The following is an 11,080-nucleotide window of genomic DNA, read 5'->3' as shown; positions in this document are numbered from 1 at the left end:
TAAAACACTCGGTGTAAAGAACTGACAAAAAAAGGGTGTGAAATTACTTATTTTCCATATAAAATACACTGGTGGGATTAATTACAAAATTCATGATATTATGTTTATATATATTTTTAACTCCTGTATTATTAGGGAACACTGTAACCAACAAAATCATAAATACGTTATCAAAAATTTGTTGAAAAGGGAAACTTTAGCGGTAATTCTAGAGTTAATCACTCTTGTGCGATTTTCACTGAAACTCTGGCACTTGCAATGAAAATACTTTAAATACAATAAAATACAGAAAGTGTAAATTTTTAGGCATCGGTACAACTAGGAAACAAATACAACCTATTAAACATTACTCACAACGTAGCAACGACAAATGAAATTATTGAAATTTCCCTGTATGACAAAATGGCAGAATTAGTTTTTTCTTTTCGTGATGCAGTCAAACGTACTTTTGCGACCCGTGGGTTGGGTACTGCTGCACTTGATTTATGTTCAAGTACGTCAGAGACTGTTTATTTGTGGTGAAGCGCGAAGCTACACAGTGGGTTATCTTCTCTGTGCCCACAAGTTGTATCGAACCCCGATTTCAGCGTATTAGCCCTCAAGTTTATCATTGACCCACTAGAAAGGGTACACACGTATATGACTAATTTGATTTTGTTAACTTCTGACACATGATTTTTTTTTTCAAGACACGTTTTAATCGTGTGAAAGTCTAATTTTTAGATTACGGAATAAACGAGAATGGAAGATGTGTCAACGAGATGTAAACCATGGATCATCGGATTCACAGTTTAGCGCTAACCACTAGGACAGACACGGTTCTTAATTAATGTGAAGATTTATGTTTGAATTAAGCGCTTTTCGTAACAAATCCTAGCTGTAATTAATCACGTCGTATGCTGTTCATGGGGTGGGGGTGGGGCGAATTTAGTAGAGGTGGTTATTCTTTGTTTCCTTCTCTGACGAAATGAAATAGAAAATTATGTACTGCCTCCAGTGGCTCAGCGGTATGTCTGAAGGCTTATAACGTTAAAAATCGGGTTTCGATACCCGTGGTTGGCACAGCACTGATATCATGTGCATGATAACAAACAAACAAATGTAACCATGTTCTGGCTATGTTTCAGTTAGAACAAATCGAATTTTCTACATTAATAACCTATAGATACTCACGATTACAGACCGTTGTGAGCTCCTTTCAATCCTAAATTTTGTCGTTCTTTTCATAAAGATAAAGATGAATCGCACGTACTGGGATATTTTCTTTATTATGAGTTAGTAGACTGGGAAGGTTAATGGCAAAATGCGAATCGTAAGGCGTTGCCAAGTGTGGTGTAACACAGCCACACGCAGTAAAAACTACTCGAACAACGGCTTGACCCACCTGCGCTAACGTACTCTTCTTTCGAGATAATCATCTCTGACAAGCGTCAGTGAAACATACACTCGACGAGGTTGTTGAAGGCGACATCTGCAGAGGCTTCAAACAGGCCGACGGTCTGAATGCAGCACGGGTTGATCAGCAGGAGATCCATGATTATATCTTAACGGAAAATCCAAAGAAATTCAGTAAGTGTGCTCTCGTGATATGTCTGCGATCCACTTTACATATTAATGATTATGGACTGAGATTATCAAGCACTTAAAACGTTTAGTTTATAAATTACATCATGGCTAATGGCTGACTTTATGAATGAGCAAGCCTAACGGTAAAAGATTAATAACTATTAATACGAACACCTGAAAAACACAAAAACGAAATTTTTACAACCAACCTAGTGCTTCAACGAAGATTTGAAGCAGTAAACTTAATTATTGCACTATCAACATCTTTGCCAAGTTATCAACAAATACGTGGTGTAAACACAATAACTCGTCCCTGAGTTACTAGAAAATACTTGATTTTTAAATCAAAACAAAGGATGTCGTTGTTTAGTTACCAGAAAATACCTGGTTGTTTAGTTAAAGCCAAGTATACGGTTGTTTAGTTACTAAAAATACTTTGTTGTTTAAGTGAAGCATGCCTTTGCTTAGTTACAAATAACTATTTTTCTCCATAACTTTCTTTTAAAGTCGTAGTTACGTCTGGTTCAAGATCCTTGTTGTTCTTCGGATCGGTTGTATTATTTTGTTATTTTAGTTTTCCGTTTTAGACACTTAGCAATATATACCAATTGCTGCTTTCATTCTTCATGCGCGAATCGTTATATGGACCGAGTGCTTTGTAAGCAGACAGAGCACACCAGGGGAGGGAAGGTGGTAAAGTTGGGTGTGCGTGTTTTTAATGCACCAGGTGTTTACGATGCCGGCCCTCTCTCTACCTGTATTATTTCAAGGCAAAGAGGAGATACACACTTGGTTCATATTTATATGAGCATATTTGTTCAAGTGTATTTGAAACTTCGGATCAGTTTTCAGAATGTTTGTTTTTTCTCTCTTCCATCGAGATTTCTTATGAGAAGGACTTTTGTTCAGTGATTTTGTTTATTTATCTACTCCTCATGATACAACACAGAATAGGCTCGTTATGAAGTGGCTTATGAAGGAGTCAGAAAAAAAGACCAGGAGGACCCTGTTTCCTAGACAACAACTAACAATAGGGGAACTGATACGGGAAATTCGTCTTCTTCGTGTTTGAAGTGTGGTCTTCAAGGTCGTTTAACGATTCTAGACAAACTCTTTAGAAACAAAAATAGTGAGTGAAATATTCTTTCCGCTGATTTTTTATGTATAAAACAAACAAACTTGATTTTATTGTCTGATTGAAACATCTTACATTTTTTTAGAAATCAATGATACGTGTCGTACATTAACTATTATTTGAAAAATAAACATATATAAAAGCTTATCATAACATATTTTAATTTTTTTTAAATCACTTTTAGAAGCAGTTTTATCACACTTTGCTTAGTATTTTAATAGGGTACATGCAGATTAGTTCTTTATGCTATTCACAGATGGCGCCCATAGGTTATTTACGTAATTTGTGGACAACATTTTTAATAGCACCTTTTCAAGAAGTAAACACGGTAAACTCTTGCGAGAATAAACTTTCATTCTTGAATGTGAAAGGTACAAACCATGGTATGTTTTAAAGAATACATTTAAGTACGATCGAGTTAAGAAATATTTAATTAGGAATATAATTACACAAAATTTTGCTGACATAGATCATTTCTTCCAACGTGTTATTATGCCTAAATAGATTCAATTCCTTTTAGGTTCAATACATTTTGACTAAGTTGTACAGGTAGATATACTTTGTTTCATTCTAAAGGTTTTTTGCAACTAATTTAATCGAATTTATCTATATTCATCAAAGAGTAACATTTAGCAGTAAGTTTACAGACTTACAACACTAAAATCCGGGTTCGATTCCACGTGGTGAACAGATAGCAGATAGCCTACTTTGTAGCTTTGCGCTAAAACAAACAAACAAAAAGTAACGTCTCCCAGTGAGTCAGTGGTAAGTTACTGACTTACAACGCTAAAATTCTCGGCTCGATTCTCCCGAGTGAAAAGAGCACAGATAGTCTACGATGCAGCTTTAAGTTAAAACAAACAAAGAGTAACGAATAAATTAATATTCTCTACTAGTCACTGAATAAACCAAGATCAGAGAAGATACGACATCTATTTTCGGATTAAATAACAAGGGTTAATGTCGTCGACCATCATCTGTATCGACCACAATGTTCTAATTAATTTTCCTTGTTTTGAAATTATTCTGTCGTTTAGCGTATTAGTGAAGTGAAATTAATTAGTATCATAATTACTTTTTATTGTTGTAATATATAATTAACTTGTATCTATCAGTGGAGAAACAAACAAATAAAAACAAACACTGTTTTAGAAAAGCCATCACCATGGAAACATTCTTTCCTTTTTATATCGGAGCTGGTTGATTGTTGGGATTTCTATGTAACACAGTGATATTCAATATATTCTTTAAATTTTCTTTAAGCGTACGTGGAAACGTATTGATTGTTTGGTTTAGAGTACCTAAAGTTCAGTGTATCTATTTATACACCTGGAAAAAAGTTAAGCACCCCCGTGTTTTTTTCAAGTGATTCAGATTCGACGTTCTTGTGACTGATTATAAATTACCATTCAATCTAAACGTGTTTATCAAATGAAATTATGCATTATTGGGCACAAGAAAACAAGATTATCACCGTAAAATTACAATTTTGAATTTACATATAATGACATCAAAATATGGACAGTTTTCACGCTTAAAATTATCTTTAATAAGTATTGTCAGTGAAAGCTCAAAAACGTTATTGAATTGTCAAATCACATTACAAAATGTCAATCAATAAAGTATGTAATAATAATGAACATTCAAACCGACTAAAATTACTGAGAAAACACATTAACAATCAATATCTAATTTATAATTCCTCCAATTAACCTAGACAACAAAGAACACTTAATTAAGTCCTACACTGATGAAAATTAGGATAAGGCAAACAATGATGAAAAAAATAGAACAACGAATTAGATGTTACTAGTAGTAATAATATGTAACATACAGACAATTTCAACATCCTTAGTTAAAGTACTTATTAATAATGAATTAACTCACCCACAAAATTTGCTGAGGCTACAATGTAAGTAATATTAACGAATATGCAAAACAATTACGCTTACCTAAAAAAACAAACAAAGTAATAATCAATATCTAGCTTACAATTCACCTTAAGGAACATAGATGAGAAAGGACACATAAATCTAACTTACCAAATTCCAAGCACTGATGACGTGAAATACTGAATTCCCCCGTGTGTAAAAAAAGGACAGAGCCACAAATAGGGCATCTGAGCTGTGCCTACCATGGGGATATCAACCAGGTGTTGAAAAACTTACCACAGGTTCCTTGGGAGAACTGGAAGCAATAAGAAGAAAGGAGAAGAAGATCAATTCTCCACCAAAGTGAATGATGTGACAGCGTGGCAACTAGTGGAAAGTGAAAACTCCTGAAGAGGAGTAGAATGTGACAGACCAAAATAAGAAGTTACCAGAAAAAGAGTCCAAATCGTCTTTTCATTGATTATATTCTTCCTCAGAAACATTGTCACTTTGAAAAGAAGAAGAAATCGCTGGGTGATCATATGAATCTAGCTGCAAAATAAGGCCTGCAGATAAAGTAGAACCTGATTACTGGGAAGTCATATCAATAGCACTTTCGACTGTAACTGGAATTTCTGTAGTCAATACATTGATTGCAAATTTATACTAATTTCTCTTGTAAGTCGGTAACAAGAAATAAATGCAAGAAAAAAAATTGTTGAAACAAGTGAATACAAACACAGTAAAATAAAACTGTTGAAAAAAAATTTTGATTACAAAGAAGCATGATCATAAATGGTAGACACATGCAAAAAAATACATGTCTAAACAATGCTGTGCCAATCAAGAAATTGAATATTGAGCGGGAATAGCAGAAGGAGCTAGCAGCACTAACATCAGTGGCACAAAGGTATTGATGGAAAATAGTCACATGATATGTAGATGTTCAGAAATGGTGTGAAATTGATGGGGTATATAGACTGGTGTGGTGATAGCCAAACTTTTTTAGCAATATTTAGAGGGCAGATGAAGATTGAGATAGCTTTGTGTGAAGGGAGGTAAGACTGTATCCGAAGTGAACACACTTTTCTACAAATTTTTCTCTTCTAAAACATAATATTGTAGTATATTTTTATCCTCAAAGATTAAACTTACCATTATTTATTAAGAGAAAATATTTACATAGAAATATTATATTTATTTGAGTAAAATGAAAAAGGCAGCTGTTCTACCTGAAAGTAGACACTGTAAGAAACCAGGTAGTGACTAGTGGATGTTCATGAATTAGAAGACTGACTGGGCTAAATTAAAAACAAAAAAAACATGAACATTCATTAAAAGAAGTCACGTCACCTGTTATGAATTTCTATCTTTCAACAATAATAGTTAAAACAATCTCATAACATATAATACATACTATAATGTTTTTAAAAGACAAGAAGTTGCTACTGTCTGGGAAAGAAACTGACCTTTTGCAAGACACCAAATATATTCTAAGATATTCTGTAATTTCTATTTTATATAAATGTTTTAGCTACTTTCATTATATATTTATTAAAACACATTTAACAATAAAAAATACTTTTTTGGATGCTTGACATTTTATAAATCCAGAAAAAAATACTAATTAATTTACCAATGACACAAAACTAGAAATGACAATTTATACATTTATAAGTATTAGGTATGAAAACAAAATTGTTAAACATTTCTTTTTTAATAAACAACAGGTTATCAATATCCACGTTTAAGTTACAAACTTAAAACTGAAATTACAATGGTCACTGTTTAACTACTAGCCAAGTTACTGTACTTTTCATCACTGACAATTTTTTGAATTCTTACTATCCAATTAGAAGTAAGTACTGGTATTACACCAAGCTCCAAACTACCAAATCTAACAGTTTCAGTTTACACTTACTTATGTATAAACAATCTGCTTATGCACTTCTCATAAACAGTATAGACATTTATTTCAGATCTATTAAAAATATAAATATGTTTCTTTTCTATTAGTTTCATGTCTAGATTAATTTAGTTAACACTGGCCTTTACTCAAAAAATTGACATAAAAAAAGTATTATACAATTAAATATGATCTTACATTCAGGTAACAGGTTTAAGAGATGATACAAACATAGAAAACATAAACATACAAATTAAGAAAGCTCACTTTTCTGATAATGAAGGTGTCTTGAAAAAAATATTATGGAAAATATATCTCAGAGACAGATATGTACTTACAGGATAGCTAAAAGAATGCTTTTCTCATGGACTTGAAAGGAAAATAGAAAGAATATCATTGCAGAGTTAATCTGAAAGGAAAAAGATACCAAGATTAGAAAACCCATCTGGCAACAAACATTTTTTTACCTAAACAGAACTAAAACTTGATATCTAAGGCTTGAGACACAAAACAATTTTGTATTCTTACAAAAAACAAAAACAAATTACAAGTGTAAACATTTGAATATTTTAATTATTATTTCTAACCCAGTAATTCTCAATATAGTCTAAGAAAAAAGGTAAACATTTGAATGACATATAGCACATGAAATTTCTGAAATTTTAATACTGTTGAAATGTGAACCTGTTCACCATATTTTCTTTTCCAATGCATAAAAACTATTCATGACATAAATATCAGTAATATTACAAAAGGATACACAGTCACCGACATGCATATAATGATGTCTGTGTGTGTGTGTGTGTGTGTCAGTACAAAATCTAATAGGATGAACAAATATGATGAAAGAGAACACGATTCATTACATAGTTACATATTATTGTTTAACATAAGCCAAATAATTATCAAAAACTGTTTTCTTAATAAATTAATGTCATATGATCAACATCTAAAATCTTTTTCTTAAACTCAACTGAAGTAATAAAAAGTGTTTTTGTATGTTAATATTTTTTTTTCTGTACATATATTTTTTCTTTTAAAGCATGTTTTACTAAGTGTGAAAACATCTCTTTATAACACTTACCAAAGCAATCTTGAATCCTTGAAGGGTTGGTCTTGCGAGAAGATGAAGAGAGGACGGAATCATGGCTATCATAGTAGTAAACCCACTAGACATGAAAAGATATATATGTTACATTTAATGTAGAAAAGGATTACGTAAATTTAGATGGTTTGTCCATTTGATATTTATAAGTACTTTGTTAACTAGGTATGTTACTGCTACTAATATATAATTCATATTTCTATCTGATTATTTTATTTCATAATGGTTAACTATGTGCCTTATTATTCTAATTTTCATCAGTGTTGGACTTAAATTTTTGGCTTTGTTACATCACAGACATGATAATGTTTTTCCCGTTCATAGGGCTGAGCTTGGCTTTGGCTCTTTTCCTTACATTTGTGATACTAGAAACCCCATTTTATCCTTTTAGTACAATTCAGAGTTCTTCCTCACAGTGCCCATTTCATCGACAGTTATTTATTGATCTACGTCTAGTTTTCCAGTTCAGGGCCCTACAGTTCAGACTAACCTCGGCTCTTTTAGTGTTTTATCGGGGGATACAAACTCTTGCCCAACATCTTCATTCTATGAGTCTTTGCACTCTTCTTTCTATGCATGATTGGCTCCTACTTGCTTTCTCCTATTCACAGTCCAAAGACCACACTCCTCTGCTTCTACAGGAAGCAGCATGGGTGGGATTCCTGATGACAGTGGAGAAGTGTGTTCTTACCCTCACTTAATACCCCATTCATTTGATGGTTTCTTCTTTGCAACCTCAGTTGGGCCCAGCTTTCTCCTCTTTGTCTTCGAGTTTGGAGAAAGCAATCCATACGTCCCTACCTCACTTTTCTTACAGTTAAGGTGTTCAACAAGGCCACCCAATAGTTAGACACAGTCAAAGTGGGCAAGCCTTTGTCAAACAACCAGGTAAAGAATAGGGAAAGATGAGGAATAGAAGGGTGGGAAGGACAGAAAACACATCAAAGAGACCAATGGTGGAAAGTAAACCATCACCTGTGGTAAATGGACATGGAAGAAAGTTAAATGTATCGGGAAGGGAAAGATGCAATAATGAGACAATGGACCTGACAAAAGCCATGAATGAAAACAGAATGTGGTGACATCTGGTTGAACAATGTCCAACTGAGATCAACAGAATAGGAACCAAGACAGAGGTTAGGGGAGGTTGTACAAGTAGAGGTCGGAGCAGTGGGAAAGATGATTGCACAGGCCAAGATGGAGCCACCAGTAGGAGGAGACATGGACTAGTTTGGAATAAGGATAGAACTGTGGAGGGAGTTGAATAGGAGGGTGAGCATAGATGTGATAACCTCTCCAATCTTAACAGAATGTGAACACCCCCAGAGTTAGCAAGGGAGAAACAGGAGACCAGAGTCAAGGAAGTATAATGTCTCAGTGGGTGACAAAGGCATATATGAAGTGTCTCTAGCTGAGAACATACCCATCTAAAGACCTGTGGATCAAGAGACTACTCAGTGAGGAGAATCTTGTTGGTAGAAGATAATCAATCCACCACCAGATTCAGGGAACCAGGAAAATGGCAAGCTAAGACCACAATGTGGTGACTGTGGACACAGAAAGGAGATCCAGAATCTGAAAGCAGAGACATCTGGAATTGGTACCTGGTGGCTTTGTGATATAAGTGACCACTGTGGAGATCGCGGAATGTACCATAACCATAAGAGAGGAAAGAAGTGAGACAAAGCTCAATAAACTGCCAAAGGCTTGAAAAATGTGATATGGATAGAAGGCTCCATGATCGACCAGAGATCTCTGAGGAATTGAGGTAAGAACCCCAACACTCTAAAGATGAGTCCGTGAGGTGGAGTAAACAGCACCCCTGCCATGGTGTGTTCTCTGTCTAGCCAACAAGCCAGGGATACAAGGAGAAGTTCCAAAGGGAACACATATGAGCCCAATTCATGTAAATGACAGCTTCCAAGAAAGCCCACATCCCCAAAGAAATAGAACATCTTGCAAGGAGAAGAAGGAAAAAGATCTTGAGGGAGAGATGGTAGATGGAACATGAAGACAAAGGTTCAAAGGTAGGATGGGAAAGGCATAAAGGACCACACAGAGATTCCAATCAGGCAAATCATAGGAACATGGAGAGCATGGGACTTAGAAGGAGCATAAATAGGAGAGAAATGACAAGGGAAGATGAAACCTGGAAAAATGGTCGAAATGTTGTACATTTACTGTTGTGTTAAACTTGTATTAAAGTTTTTCTTCATTACCCATTCAAGCTGTCTCCAACCATTATTATATTCATCATATCTTTGGCTTCTTACCTTCAAAGTCCACTGGAATAGATCATTCAGGCTGGAATGTGGACTACTCCCAATACCTTTGTCGTTCATTATCAGCAAGATCTGGCTGTATTTTTGTCTGGTGGATATCGTTTCCCTCTCATGGTGATTCTACACATGTCCATTTACCATTCACAGGGGTAAGTTTTATCACTTACTTTCATTTCTGTTTTCTTTTCATCAACCTTAGTTTTAATCACTGCTGTAGGGATTCCACTCTGTGGTGGTTGTTGCCTGGTCAGGTTTGTAATGTAACGCTCCCTGTAGAGATGTGGTGTTTATGCAAGACCACTTGCATATATATCAATAATTTTCAATATGTGGTGGACCATCACTCATGGACTTCATAAGTAAAGCATAAGGGGCCTTCTGCTCATCCTTGCCGACCCTTTGATTGAATAAATTGGGGTCAGTCTACTTTTAAATATAGGAAATCATGGACACCCATTGCACTTTCTCCAGTGTGACATTCCTCCAGACTCCCTACTGCATTTGTCCTCCCTTTTCTTCTAGGAGAGCACAGGAGTCCTTACCAGTTGCTGGACCATGGAAGCTTACTCCTGAATGAGTTTGGAATTTACTTTGCCATACCTACTCGTGATTATACACTCAATGAGAAGAGGGCAGTGCTGGTTTCCCTCCTTCCATTTCCCCTGGATGCTTTTTCCCAGGTGGGCACATGTTGGTTGGAGTGGGTCCGGCCTATGTGGATTATCCTCATGATGCCGGGTTCAGGATGACAATGCCCTGTTCCTACGGTTGTGTGCAGTAGACGCCTCTCTTCTCATTAATTCTGGCTGGAGGAGGTTTTTTCCCTGCTCCTACAGTTCAGTTTGGGAGATTTTGTCTGCCTCGTAATACTGGCAACAGGACGTACATACTCTGTTTTTATGGTTGGGTGAATGCAGGATGTCTCTTCCTTGCATTTACGTTTGAGTGGGTAATGATTTTGATCGTCATACTGGTTACAGTTATTACCCTGCTCTTATGGTTGAGTTGAGACAATGCCCATGACTCTGTAATGCAGGATTTGGTTTATTGTACTTCTTGCTCCTTCGTTATTTTTTTTTTTTTTTTTTTTTAGTTTTGTCAGATTTCGACCGAAAGCTCACTTCCTATTCATAATTCCGGTTGCTGTTTATTTATGGTTGAAGTTGATGGGTATATTTAACATAGCCCACATGCTCTAGCTACACTGTTGATGTT

At 35.2% G+C, this 11,080-nt stretch overlaps 1 protein-coding gene across 1 annotated transcript; it reads right to left on the bottom strand.

The window, feature by feature from the left end:
- Positions 1-5,763: 5,763 nt before the first annotated feature.
- On the bottom strand, positions 5,764-7,688 carry LOC106463893 (dolichyl pyrophosphate Man9GlcNAc2 alpha-1,3-glucosyltransferase-like). The gene is made up of 3 exons (XM_022391527.1): positions 7,563-7,688; positions 6,817-6,887; positions 5,764-5,873 (listed from the first exon to the last, which is right to left on the bottom strand). The coding sequence occupies exons 1-3, from the start codon at positions 7,653-7,655 to the stop codon at positions 5,801-5,803; spliced, it is 237 nt and encodes a 78-aa protein (XP_022247235.1). The 5' UTR covers positions 7,656-7,688; the 3' UTR covers positions 5,764-5,800.
- Positions 7,689-11,080: the final 3,392 nt, after the last annotated feature.

Source organism: Limulus polyphemus, unplaced genomic scaffold (genome assembly GCF_000517525.1).
Source record: "Limulus polyphemus unplaced genomic scaffold, Limulus_polyphemus-2.1.2 Scaffold1510, whole genome shotgun sequence".
NCBI classification, from domain to species: domain Eukaryota; kingdom Metazoa; phylum Arthropoda; class Merostomata; order Xiphosura; family Limulidae; genus Limulus; species Limulus polyphemus.
This window is presented reverse-complemented; position numbering and strand designations above follow the sequence as displayed.

Coding starts and splice junctions, on each gene's coding strand:
- LOC106463893 (XM_022391527.1), bottom strand. CDS start 7,655: ATGTCTAGTGGGTTTACTACTATGATAGCCATGATTCCGTCCTCTCTT. Junction 6,888..7,562: donor AAGGATTCAAGATTGCTTTG/GTAAGTGTTATA, acceptor TTTTCCTTTCAG/ATTAACTCTGCAATGATATT. Junction 5,874..6,816: donor AGCATTCTTTTAGCTATCCT/GTAAGTACATAT, acceptor TTTTTAATTTAG/CCCAGTCAGTCTTCTAATTC.